Source organism: Corvus cornix, chromosome 1A (assembly GCF_000738735.6).
Source record: "Corvus cornix cornix isolate S_Up_H32 chromosome 1A, ASM73873v5, whole genome shotgun sequence".
Taxonomy (NCBI): Eukaryota; Metazoa; Chordata; class Aves; order Passeriformes; family Corvidae; genus Corvus; species Corvus cornix.
The window spans coordinates 42,114,329-42,128,223 of record NC_047057.1 but is presented as its reverse complement, the minus strand read 5'-3'; the positions used below and the strand labels follow the sequence as shown (position 1 = coordinate 42,128,223).

General features: G+C 36.9%; 1 protein-coding gene across 2 annotated transcripts in view; it reads left to right on the top strand.

Annotated features, from left to right (window-relative positions):
- The window catches only part of KITLG (KIT ligand), a 54,144-nt gene extending 41,231 nt beyond the window's left edge, over positions 1–12,913 (top strand). Inside the window, exons 5-10 of one of the 2 annotated variants that reach the window (XM_039570860.1) lie at positions 363–525; positions 1,397–1,492; positions 8,000–8,109; positions 8,604–8,680; positions 10,146–10,229; positions 11,423–12,913. In XM_039570860.1, the coding sequence (XP_039426794.1) occupies positions 363–525; positions 1,397–1,492; positions 8,000–8,109; positions 8,604–8,680; positions 10,146–10,185 (486 nt within the window). In that variant the 3' untranslated portion in view covers positions 10,186–10,229; positions 11,423–12,913. The remainder of the gene's footprint in view (positions 1–362; positions 526–1,396; positions 1,493–7,999; positions 8,110–8,603; positions 8,681–10,145; positions 10,230–11,422) is intronic. The other variant, XM_039570861.1, reaches the window with a different exon arrangement.
- Positions 12,914–13,895: the final 982 nt, after the last annotated feature.

Below are 13,895 nucleotides of genomic sequence, written 5' to 3'. Positions count from 1 at the left end.
TTCAGATTAAAAGGATCCTGTAAAACTTTACAAAGTAATGTGAAATCAAGGGGGTTTTTTTAATGAGGGGTATTTTAAAAAGTCTCTTGGTTTTCAGTATAGGATGGGAGACCGTCTCTCATTCCTTAGCAATTTTGCAACACTGTATTAATAATTCATTTCTATTTGCAAAGCTAATTTGAAATCCTCAGATCAGAAGGCTTGTATGTTTTATGAAGATTGTATACAGCCAGTCTGGTTGTCTGCAGGTTAAAAATTTAAACTGTTTTGTATCATCTTTGGATATTTTTATCATTTGTTGAGGTGTTGAAATGAGCATCTCCCTTGACCTTCTTTCAGCTGAATTCTCTGTTTTACTGTAGGATTTTGTAAAAGAAAATGGTCACCTTTATGAAGAAGGTCACTTCATTCCTGAGGATTTTTTTAGGCACTTTAATAGTACCATTGAGGTCTACAAAGAGTCTGCAGACAGATTGGATAGGAATGACTGCATTTTGCCTTCAACAGTAGAAACATCAGTGAATGGTAAGAGGAGTCTCCTTTTGGGGAGCAGAATCTAAGTAGATATAAATGTGTGGTTTTCCTTGGATTTCAGAGATGCTAAGGATCTGATACCATGCCTCCATGTCACCTTTTTACTGCAAATTAAAGTAACTACTGACACTGAAGTTTGTATTTCTGTTCAAAGTCAAGTTCTAGTGCCATCATTCCTAGATACATCATTTCTCAGTATAATCAAAATAACCTTGCATTATGCTGCTCTGTTTCTATTAATCCAAAATATATCCTAGATTGTCTTTTTAGACTGTTCTTCTTATCTTCTCTTAATGCTCTATTTAGTTTTATAAGGCCGTAAAAGAGCCTAAGATTGTACTGAAAGGAGAGGAAGTTAGGACAAGCTGTAAATCGCAGCAGCCTCAAGTCACCTTCAATTTCATCCTATGTTTCCTGAACAGGGCGATGTTTACTTCATTTAAAATTTTTAACAAGCTCAAGTCAGGTTCCTGTAGCTCTTTCTTATCCTTCCAGTAAATGGAGAGTTTGTATTACCTTTTCTTTTACTCTCTCTAGTGACAGATGCTTTTTAATTAGGGCAATGTGTCCAGTTGTATAGTTACCTCTGTAGTAACTAGAAGCAGATCAGTGCCATAACCTAAGAACTTGTTAGCAGCAACTGATTTTCCCAATTAGCTATTCAGCAGCAGCTTAGCATGTAGACACTTCTGCCTCTTGATAAAACTGCCTTTTGTGGCTTAATCTGCTTTATAAAAAGCCCTACAGCCAGCTTTTAAGACAGCCCTATAGCCAACTCAGAGTAGTCCTGTAGCCCATCATCTTATATAGAGGCAACTGTATTTTAAGTTTCATAATGCTGACAAATTCATTTTCTATTTAGATTCCAGAGTCGCTGTCACAAAAACATTTTTGTTTCCTCCTGTTGCTGCCAGCTCTCTTAGGAATGACAGCATTGGCAGTAGCACTAGCAGTAACAGTAAGTACAAGTGATTGAATATATGTGTCTTCATTTTGTTCTGGTAGCTGGTTGTTATGAGAGCTCAGAGGAAAAGAATGTCATTAATTGTGCAAATTAATGGGAAGTTACATGTTCCTGATGGTGTACCATGTGTTTCTCAGCTGTCATACTGAAATGCAATGAACTTATCTAATCAAAATGTAGAGATGCTATCAAGTTACAATTATGTGACAGATCTCTACAACTTGGAAAGGGCAGGGCTCTTCGTTTTGGCTGTCATGAGGTCTCACTAGTCATATGGCCTCAGCAAATTTGGCTGTCCCAGCCACCTCATTTTAACTCTCAGAAAAGGAAGTTGCTCCAAATGAACAGAATAGCTATCCTAAATCAGACAAGAGTACTCACATGGACAAAGAGGATACCTGTACATTGCATTTTGAGAGTACTGTCAATCCCAAGCTTTACACCAGCCCTGAGGACAGTCCCTGTGTTTGTTTGCTGTAGTCACAGTAGGGCCACCTCCATGGTCAGCATGCTTTCCTTTAGGGTCAATGACAAAGTCACTACTCTTCCGGCAGGCTGTAATCTTCTCTCTGGCATACTCATCTCCACCTTTCTTATCTGTCTCGGTCACTGCGTTCCATGACCTGATTAGAGTCCAGAAATGTTACTGTAAGAGCCTCAGCATTACCTGTCACGAGGTCAGAAAGGGTATAGGCATCTGAGGTAGAAGGAAACAGTGACATTTCAGGGGCTTTTAGTGACATCACGTACAACAAGGTGAGCACTATCTGGAGTTTCTCACGTGAAAAAAAGGGGATTTTCCTTAGAGGTTCCTGAAATGGTGATCAAAGCTTAACCTTGTTGTTTTCTTGTTCCTGTTTCCCAGATATGTCAGGATGACAATGTGTATCTAGCTCTCTTTACAATTTCCCCTTTTCACTTCACAAACATCTATGTTATCGGAATGTGTGGTGATGAAGTGTGTGGCTGGTACTCCCTGTGCTTAAAGAAACACGTGCAGAGGGGCAGCCTGATGTAGTCTAGTGGGCACAATGGTAGCTCCTGATGGTGACACTGTTGCTACTAAGCCTGAGTTTTTTCTCATGCTCTTTCTCTTTGGAATGTGTAATCTAGTTACCCTCCGAGGTTTTAGCAGCATGCATGCTACCTCGTAGTTGGCTCACAGCTGCTATCAGATTTGAAGGCCTTCTTGATTGCTTTCTAATTAAGAGTAGGTCTTAAGTCATCATAGCCCAGAACCCTCAGAGCAGAAGGAATTAAAAAAACCCCCTCCTCTCCTGGCTGCCAGCCTGACTCTTCGGAAAAGAGAAGACTCCTTGCCATAGACTCCTTGCCAGGAGGTCACAGAGCTGTCTGCAAATAACCTGATGAGCCCAGGGCCAACTCTGAGGCACTAGGAAGGGGTTAAAGACCTGTCTCTCTCTCAGGTCTGAACATGTGATAATTTTTTCTGTCACTGCTAGAGGAAAAATATTCAGCCACAGCCAGAAGCAATGGGAATGGATCAAGAAGCCAAAAGACAGACAGATTGCAGGAGCTGTTCAGATGAAAGGAGTTTGACCCGGTACAGTAACAGAAGGGATTCCGGGCAGTGCAGTGGAGTGTGGCACTTGTGTCTGTACTGTGGAGGAGAGTGCATAAGCAGGATTATTAATCTTGTTTTATAATTGGAACTGATAAACAAGTAGGAAAAAAGCCTAATTAAAATAATGCAGTAAGTCAAAGAAATTGCTTGGCTACCATATGCTGTACAGGTGTGTTTTAACTGATTATCATTCTCTTAAGCAATTTATTGGAAAATGGGATATCAGTTAACAGCCTTATGTAGAAATGACATGAGGACTGCATGTCTGGCTGGGGACAGTCTGAACGCATAATCAGATTAAATTACATTAACTTGAATGCTGACTGGTTACATTGTAGTTATTTGTTTGGAGGTTTTTTGCAGGGAGGGAGCTGGGGAATCTTTATTGGAGTCACTGTTTTACTCCCTGAAATGGCCTTCAGTGCCAGTTTTAGTTTTGTCTTGCCTTTATTGCTGACGAAATTTTGGTTTAGTTAATCCTTACCTTCTTGGAAGGAGCAACAATGAATAAAGCTTAGTATTTCCCCTGTGAAGACTTCCAAGCACAGCATTCCCTTGGCTTCAGTACTGTCCTCAGAAGAGCTCCACTAGATTGAAATTTCAAAAAGGAAAACATTGAGAAGAGGGGAAGCCTGAAAAAAAGCATCTTCAGACACAAACTACAATATTTTTTTTAAATTAACCTTTTAATTTTAAACAGTTTTAAATTGAGCTATTTTTCATTTTAATCGTTTCTAGAGCATTTAGAAGCATTCAGTGTTTGCAAAAGGACCCCTCCAGATTAATATATTTTGAATCTATTAATAAAGTCTGTGTAGTCAGATGACTTGAACTGCCCCAATTTTAAATTTAACTTAGACAAACCTGAAGTGCATCATCTAATAAAACAATTTGTGAAATATTTATCACAGAAATTGTATATAAATTAGTTAAGTTATGGATTTTTATTGTTACTACTTTTGTTGAAAGAGTCATGTTTCATGACTCCATTGTTCTTACACAACAATAAAATTAAACTATGATAATAGAGTTGAATCTTAACTAAATCTACACAAAAAGTCTTAGCTGAGCTAAATGGAAAATAGAACAATCATGCTATTCTAATTTTTTTTTGAATGGTAATAGTGCTGTTTTCATTCTTTAAATATTGAATGTAGATTTGTGGCATTTTCCCACTCCATCTTTTCCCCCATAAAATTCTCAAAACACCACCGCCACCATCCCAAATTTATTTAGGCTGGTTTGTTTTTTCTTCTTTGTGTTACATGACTGTAGTCCATTGAAGTTCCAATTAACTGTTTAAGTCCCAGTCTTGCTCATATTTCTCTGGATCATTATATCACACATGGTCTAGAGAATGTAGATGTGATGGTTCATATGTAAAGAACACGTGTCAGGATAAGTTTTGAGTCCTAATCTCTTATCTCAGTGGTCGAACCCATCAGATGAATTTCATATTGCTCTGATCAAAGCTTGAACTTACCAGCTGTGACTAAAACTTCTCCTTTAACTGAATGCCATAATGTTCTTTATAATTTCATTAAAAGTTCAGTGTTGCCTCCTTCCATTTTTGTCTGTAATTTCCTCACAATAATTTAGCTCTATTATTTAGTAATGAGCTGCTCAAAGAACATGTAAACACAGAGGTGTCTGTAACTGTTTTTAGGAAGAAGCTCTCCTTTTTTAATTAAGAAAAAAATACCATAGTTTAATTCAGTAATTGCACAACAATTTGAAAATATTCACCCATGGCTTAATGCAATTGGTGCAGCCTTTTGTGCCTTTGTTTCTTTGTTCCAACTCCATAGTTAATGGAAAACCCTAATGAACAGGTGAGAGCTGCTCTGCACTTTTGCAGATAAGATCTTGTGGTAATTGTGTTGGAACTGAGCAGAGGTAAACTGAAAATTCCTTTGAGACATATATGGCAAAAAATAATTGAGCCAGTGCTTTCAATCATAATCACACATGTCTCAAGGTAGGAAGCAGCTCAATAACTTCATTGTGTAGCTGAGTGGCTTTTAATGTAAATATATTTTGTTGATAGCTTAACATCCCAATGTCCATGTATGTAAATCAGCATCAAATGAGCTCACTTCCTTAGGGAATCTTCCACAAGAGGCAGAGTGAGAACTCTGAGAGATGCTGGCCTGCATCCTCTCCCCTTTTCCACTTTGTTGGATGGAATCAGTAGTTCCTCTGGAATTGCCCAAAGAGTTCATAAAGTTATTGGTACACCTGGTTCCTGCTATTCCTTCTGTGTAGAGCTCCGAAGTTTCTAACAGAGGAAAAAGTCCCTGTGGTAGCCAGCTTTCTTTCCTTCTCTCCCTTTTCTTCATTAGGACGCAAGTCACTGGGAGGTTCTCTAGACTGAAAATTTTTCAGCCTGTTCTGTTTTAAATTTTAATATAAACAAAAGGCACATGAAGAAACCTGCCATGACTCATTTCATTCTCCCCAGATCTTTCAAGAGAATTTTTTCTGGACTTGAAAGTGAAATTAAATAATCCATTGTTCCTTGCTTTTTAAGGTAGCTATGAGTTACTTAACTTTCAAATTAATTCATACACTCTCAGGTTTTGCAAAAAAAAAAAAAAATCTGTTGTCAATTTTAAAAGGTAGGCTGAGGTGAGTGTCACAATGGGACTGCATTTAGGCTCGATCCCTGGGTTGCAGGTCCCCACATGGAAAGCTAATTATAAATTCTTTTTGGTTTTCTATAGATGATGAAGAAATCATCTGCATTGGGAATATCTTCTCAGAAATCAGATTTTTCCAGTTTTAGATACCTCATTGCAAAGGGGTCTCTTCTTAAATTGCATTAAGTTTGTGAAAAATACTGTTAAAAACAAAGGTACAAGATTATCACTGATTAATCTACATAGAGAACATTTCTCTAGTAGTTCATATAAAAACCAGCATGCTTGCCATGCCATGCTGCTCAGCAGTACAGGTAGGCAGAGAGTTTTTGGGATTATACACTCTACCGTAGCATGTTATCAAATGCATGACCTGAAGAGTCTTTGCTTTGATTTTTATTTCACTTTTTAATTTTTTTCTGAAGTTTGTGGGGTGGAATCCAGAAAACATGGCCATCCCCATATGATTTACATAATTTAGTTGTAAAACTCAGCAATCTCTCACTGACAAGAATGGCATTAGGCAAATGAATATTGCTTTTTACTTGCCTAGAGTACAAGAGCAATATCAGAATTTTCTTCTGAGATTACAATTCAGGTAAAGTAACAACAGGAGAGCATTTTTTGAGTTGTTCAGGCTGGCTCCTTTCACTGGAGTTTGCCCAGTTTTCTTGAAGAACAGTTCTGCAAGCAAACACCCTCTGTGCCTAGTATGGGACAGAAAGTTAGCAAAGTTATGTCTCCCCAGTTAATTTCTGCTCTTGGTTTAATGTCTGAGCAGACAGAGGAAGACTAATCCCTCTTTCTCAGCTGATGTTCACCTCTGTAGAACTTTGTAGAACTTTGTCTGCTATCTTTCCCTTTGTAGACAGATTTCTTTCATGGTAAGCTAGCATCGGTTCTGCTTGACTGATGTTTCCTTCTAATGTGCCGAATCTAGCAAACATAAGTGAAACTCAAGCCTCTACAGTCAGAACCAATCTTTGTAAACAGTATATGGGACACAGACATATATGTAGTATATGAATATATAAGATACAGGCTTTATGTTGTCTTTTTATTTCTGTCTACATTGAACCTAGAAAACACAGCTGAATTTCAGAGATAAAAAGAATATTTCAAGTCTAAAACTTGAAAAATGTCAACAAGAAAATCTGAGAGTTGAAAATTAATTGCTAGTTAATTATAAGAACACTCCTTTCTAAACTAAAGTATTTTCTTGGAGGCTGTTTAGTAATGTACTAAACACATGTTGTTTGACCCAGTGTGTCATATTGTATGTGCTTAGACATTTGCTGTTTGCATGAGTCACACAAATTTTGAGTGCTGTCAGTTCATTTTCATTTCTATGTATCCAATCACCTACACTTTTCCAGTGCCTACAGTTTGGTTCTTTTCCTGTAATCTGTCAATACACCCACTGTTTGAGCTGCAGACACCCAATTTGAAATGAACCAAACCTGGGTGGACAACATCTAAACTACCAGTCTCCTGTGGTTCACTTTGTATTTCAGAAGGAGGGTCTCCGGGTGACTCTGTAGGACTTTCCACGTGCTGCTCTTGATGAAATAACTGAAGGGCCAGATTTTAGTCTCAGCATGCATGCAGCTCCCAGTGAGGGGAGTGGAATTGTTTGTGTACGTAAAAGAATAGCATTGGTGCTCTTCCAGATAAAATGTTAAAAGCTATGAAGAAATGGTTATAACCAAATAACACACAGTAAACCTCAAGGTACAAGAGTTTGATCTTGCTGAAGTCAGTGGTACCTTTCCAGGAAGATATTAGAAGCGGTCAGTCTTATTCTGTTAAATCAACCTCCCTCAAGAGGCCTCATGTCATTCATTAGTGGCAAGGCAAAGTGTCTGTAGTCTATGGGAGCTGTCTGATGGAACTAATGCAAATTCACAAATTCACATATATTACTTTCCACAGAATTGCTTTGTGTTTCAAAGTAAGACCTTCAAAAATTATTAAATCCAAAACTTTGAAGTGTGCATAAGAGATAATTCTCTACAAATGACAAAAAGAGAATTGGTGTTGGTACTTTAGCAACACGGTTGTTTCAGAAGTGGGTGGAGCATCCTTGTGGTCAAAAATTTCCTGTAAGATTTTGTATGAAGGGATTCTCATGTACATTGCATTTCGAAGTATCTGTTCTGCTATTTAAGATGCTGTTATGTAGGTGGTGCATGAAAGTGCTCTTGCTAATAGCGTTGCCCTGAAGACAGTTTTCTGCTGTAAATCTGTCTTCACTAATGAGAGTATCTTTAATTACAGAAGAAGCACTTGGCTTCATTAGCAGCTCCAGCCTGCAAGGGATCAGCATAGCACTGACATCATTGCTGTCTCTCGTTATTGGCTTTATTTTGGGAGCCATATACTGGAAGGTAAGACATACTACATATAATTGTTTACATTGTGATGCTACATTTCTTAGCTGTGGGGAGATGGGAATGATAGAACCATTCTGTATTTGAAAGCAAGAGCTACCTCTTTTGATCTTTACTTAACTATGACTTGCAGATGTAAATCTGTGTGTCAAATTCTTGAATTCCACCATCAAAGTGCAAATCCTATCTTATCAGCATGATCACTCTCTAATTGGAAACAAAAATTGTGGGATTCACCCAATTTGCCATTTCTCCTATTTTATATTGAGAAAGGATTTTTTTTGCTTTTGCCCCCTATGCCCCTGCCAACAATACAAAAACTTCAATAGTAAAATTTATATCAGTAGTAGATGTATGTTAGAGGACAAGATTTGGCCTACGTTTTGCAAGATGACTTTGATATTGAAAATCTGAAGCAAATTGTAACATACAATTGTTTAGGGAGTTACTAAAGCTTTAGAATATTTATGTTTAGTACATTTTCTTCCTAGAAAATACATCCCAAATCCAGACCAGAAAGTGATGAAACTACACAGTGTCATGACTATCAAGAGGAAAATGAGATAAGGTATATTGTTTCACTTAATATTTGTATTTACATATTTAATTTTATCTCTGAGAACTACTTCCTATTTAGGTCTGTGACAAACACAAAAAAAAAAAAAAAACCAAACACAAACTCTTGCTGCAGAGATAAAATATGTGCTTAGAGTGTGCCCTTTAGAGGACTTTCTGGTTTAAACGTAGAAATTGATGTGGATGATAGTTCTGCGTATAGCATTTTATTACAGGGACATTACTTCGTTTGTCTTTATTTCCACTGTGAGAAAGGATTGCTGAGACCTATAGGGAAAGCAACAAAATAAAGTAAATGTTGTTATTTGCTGTGGGGTGTAAAGCTAGGTCAAAACTATGGAAATAAATAGAAAGCAATGTCTTTTTGGTTGTGCTCCTAAATCCTTTTAAATACCCTTTACAATAACATTTTTATGTTCTTTCACTTTTTTTACGTTCCCCAGGGTACTATGTTTTCTGTTTTGTTTTCTTTTTAAAGTTTGTAGAAAGTTAATGAGAACTCATTCAAATGCTAATAACTTCCTAAGGTCATCCTGAAATGATTCATGGCTCTCTTCCTACTTATACACTGCTTTATCTGATTTTTAAAGAGAAAAAGTTCTCAGCCAATCAAATATACCTTAGAAATAACAGTTCAAGGGTTTGAAGCTCCTTGGATATGACTTGGGCAAGGAATTCTGTGAAATCCAGGAAAGTACTTAGGGACATTTTAAGTTAGAATAGTCCATGCTAAAGCATTTTGAGAGTATTAACTTCATATTGCATGATGTTTGGTCAGATTTTAACTATGAATGATTTAGGGAAAGATCTGATGCAGGTGGCAGAAGGACACATCCTGTAGTTTTCTCACAGTGTGTGAAATGCCTGCTGCTGCCCATTGTTGAAGGCAGAAATAGGCAAGGTTCTGATCTAGCAGTTTGGTCACAGGAGCTGAAATTTTCAGTCTTTAAGCTTGCTAAAGTAATAAATTCTTTAAACAAATTTTCTTCATATACAGTATGTAGAATGGAAGACTGTGTATTCATTTCACCAAGTATATTAGTTGCTACAAATAGCTCATTCTGCGCCTCATCCTCATAAATGTTAAAACCTGTGGAATGGAAAATACATCTTCCTTTTAACGTCACAGAAAATATAAAACATTGTTTTATATGAAGGAAAGATTAAACAGTTAAATGCAGGAGAGGGCCTTAGCAGGAACTTGAAACAGACTGCATTCTCCATCAGATGTCTTCTTAAATATATGGCATGTGTTATGGCATATATGGCATAGATGAGTATTACAAATTTCTCCTCCCTGAGAAATTAGGACTATTCATCTGTAAGTAGGAAGACCTAATATCAAACATAAATTATAATTCTTTGGGCTCCCTTTTATTTTAACTAACTTATAAACCCTTCTATTCTATTTCCTTGAAAGACTAGTACTGTAGTAATAAAGAACCTTTTTATTCCAGTATGTTGCAGCAAAAAGAAAAGGAGCATCTACAGGTGTAGCTGTTGCTTTTTCTCCCTCAACACTGTTACTGTTTTGTGTACTGGTAAGTTCTTATGGTGAGAGTCTTACCATAGACTTAACTACTTTCAGCTGCTGCAATATAAAGTGATTCAGAGTCCATTTTGGGGAAAAAATAAACCTTGCTACCAGTAGGCTTCATTTGTGCATAAGATCTTTAGCAGCTAATTTAATTAATCCTTTATCATTAATTTAAACCTTTGATTTTTAACTTGAATGCTTAAAAATGAAATCTACAAGAATTCCAGAATGAAGGACAGCTACTGCTTCTCCTTTTTGGTGTTAGAGCTGATACAGAGAAGCCTTCAGCTGTTATACTGCAGCTGTTTCAAGGCAATGTGAACTAAAAAACACAATCTGGTAAAATTAGCAGGTGACTGTAGGAGAACAGGCTGAGTAGAGCTGAGCTTTTATTAATTGTAGCTTAGTCAGCACATTTTGTAGTCTCTGTAGCCTTATCAGATGCATCACTCTTGCTTTAGTATGTAAGAGGGAAGAGCAAAGGTGAGTGAGATTTCTCAGTCCCAGCTGTCCTCTGCAGAACAGTGCACTTCTCTGGCAAGAGGCTTCTTACCATAGAAACTGCTGTATTTAACCCATGGGAATCAATGTAAGGGTCTGGAAAACTCAGGCAGTGCTGAACTCTCTTCATGTTTTATCATGAGTGGAAAGAGCAACGTAAGAGTATAACAGACAATCTCAGTTTTGCAGTTCATCCTGTAGCAGTTACTCTCAGGTGTTCGTTATGATTGAGTTAGCTACAACTTGAGAGCTTTTTCAGTCTCCTTAATTGCTTTGTTCTACCATCTGTCCATTGAGAAGGAAAGTTGTGACTGCATTGGACAATTCATTCCATTTTTCCAAAGATTTAAGCTCAGTTTGGGTTGTCCAGATGACTTCAAAGGGAAGTTTGCTGCCAGAGATTGCCAGTACCAAAATGCACAAACGTAACAGTTCAGTAAAACCATGAGAGTTGTTTCATTAGCTTAGATGAAATCAATGAGCTTTTGCAGGCAAGTATGTTGTTGGACCAGGGAAGTACATCTTGTAAGATTTTTCTTTCTGAGTAAAGAAATCTCTATGCAAGTGTCATTAAATTTATTTCCAAAAGTATAAGGAAAAAATGTCTATGTTGAATATCTGTGAAAAGCTCTAGTGTTTAGTAATACAGAGAGGGAAACTAATCAGCAAAATCAGAATTTCTGTTTTTCTCTTCAGGCAGGTAACAGTTCCATGTTCGCTTCATAAATGAAGCAGCTTTAACCACATTCGTATTCCTTCTGGAGTGACAGACTGAGTCTGCATCTGTTGTTGCCGCCCATGACTCCATAGACATGATACAGAAATGAGGACAATTTGTGTTTGTTACTGTGAAACCAACACTGAATTGAACAATGACAAGAAGAGTGTGCACTTAGCAGGACTGTATCTTATGTGAATATCTACCTTGTGTGACATTTGATGTTTTTTAATTGCATTAGTACTTTCAGCTGACTCTGGCAAACAAAGTATGTCCTGAACAAAAAAGCATCCTTCAAATGCCTCCAACTGTGTGTAATCATTGCAAGTCATAAATACCTTTGCATCCTTAATTTAAATTCTGTGTCCTCTACCTTACATTGATATCTTCAGATAAAGCACAGACAGAAAGTGCAGAAATGGATACAGATAACCTACACTTCAATATTGTATATAAAATTTGAAAGCAAAGTCATGCCATGAGCTCGTGTTCTAGACTTAGACTTGTAAGGATCTGTGTTTATGTCTGTCAAGGGCTGTGTGTACAGCAACATGTGGTCTCTGTCGCGTGCCAGGTGGCTGGTTGCCCACCCCAGAAAGCCTCAAGAATTCATCAGCGTTGGTGGTCTCTGTTCAGAAGAAGCAAATAGTGGATGAAGACAAAGTAAAGAGGAGGTGAATGTACCTCATGGAGCTTCGAAGAATTAAGAGTAACTGCTGGTTATGTGAACACTGGTGAAATTTCCAGTCACGCTAAAGGAAAGTAAAGAGTCTGAATTGCGTTCAAACATCAGAATAAAGACAAACCCAGGAATTGCATTTTAAATTCTGAAGATGCATGCCATTGATACCTTGTCTTTAAATGTATAGCATAGCAAATCTGAAAGATCCTGAGAGTGTATTTAGCTTTTACTTACGTCAGCTGTAATAAATGTTTACATTGTGTTTTAAGTGATTAGTAAGCTTTAATATCCTGGCATTCTCCACTCTTGAAAGTTAATTCTTTTGAAACAAAAGAGAAAGGCTTTGTTTCCCACCTGTCTTCTGCATCTATGACTGTTATAGCATCCATGGAATATGAACAGGACTGATGTACAGATGTGCGTTTTCAAGTAAATCCTAAAAATACCATAGTAGAAGTTACAAGTGTAGTAACTTTCATCTTGTCTCTTGCCAGATAATGAGTTATTTATCTGTATTAGGGTTGTAATTCAGAAAGGTAAAGGGTTGCAACTCACATCAGGTGACACACTGTCATCTGTTGTGATATTGACCAGGTCAGCAAGTTTTAGTTTAAGTAACTTGAAAACTTAAAAAAAACCCCAAACAACCCTTTTAAAGTTTTGCATAAAGTTTGAGTTCTCTTTAAAATGTATAGTTACTGAATTTTTTAAGAGTTCTTGTGGAAATTTTAATCTTCTGCTGAATTTTCTGAGAACCATGCATAAAAAGAATATGTCAGACATATAATATATATGTGTGTGTGCGTGCATGTGTGTGTGTGTATTATTGGTAAAACTGTCTTTCATACTTAGAAAAAAGGAAAAATCTCAGAACCTTACCGTACTTGATGACAGAGCTGATGTGTGCATGTAGCCACACCATGTGGAATTTTGACCCTACTGTAATCAATGCTGAAATTTCTCATGAATTCACTGATACAAGGATTTGATCATGTGGAATTTTTATTTATACTCAGGCCCTTTTTGCACTTTCTGTTTGTCAGAAAAGGGCCCTCAAGTCCTACTGAGCTGGTATAAATCAGCATAGTTCCATTAAGCATAACTTTGGGGTTTGCATCACCTGAGGAACTTTCTTAGACAAGATCAAAAGAAGTTTAGTGTGGGGATTAGGCTTTCATGTTTATTCTGAAGATGCTGGAGCACTCACCAGTTAATAATCAGGGTTGCTCACCACTTCTAAAAAGTAAGTGCATTGCTCAAACATTGGAATTCCCCATCTGAAGCTTAGTCTCCTTTGACACTGTGTAGTTCTTTACCCACAAGGCTCTCAGATATTGAGTTTCAAATTTATTGAAGAGTTACTCTAAAAGAAATGTCAGCATGACCTAATTGATAGAAATTTGCACCTTATTGGTAATGCAGAGAATAATTGTGTATTGGTTTTGATTGAATGGAAAAGTATCCACAGTAAATGGAAGTGTGTTTATACAATCCTTACACATTGTATAAAAACTTTGAATACTTCATACAATGTGCTCTTGAGGCTAGCTTATATATTTAAGGGTTTGGTTTTTTTCTTATATTCAGTAAAACAAAAATCTGGTATTTATTAATGCTCTTTGTTGATAAAAAATATTCATTTTCCTAAATGCATTCTTTACGGAAAATCAAATACCCAAATACTTTAATATTCAAAAGCATGATATTTTAGGCTTCTTAATCTTCAGTACTATAGAAAATAACAGTTATGAATTGAAACATATAATAAA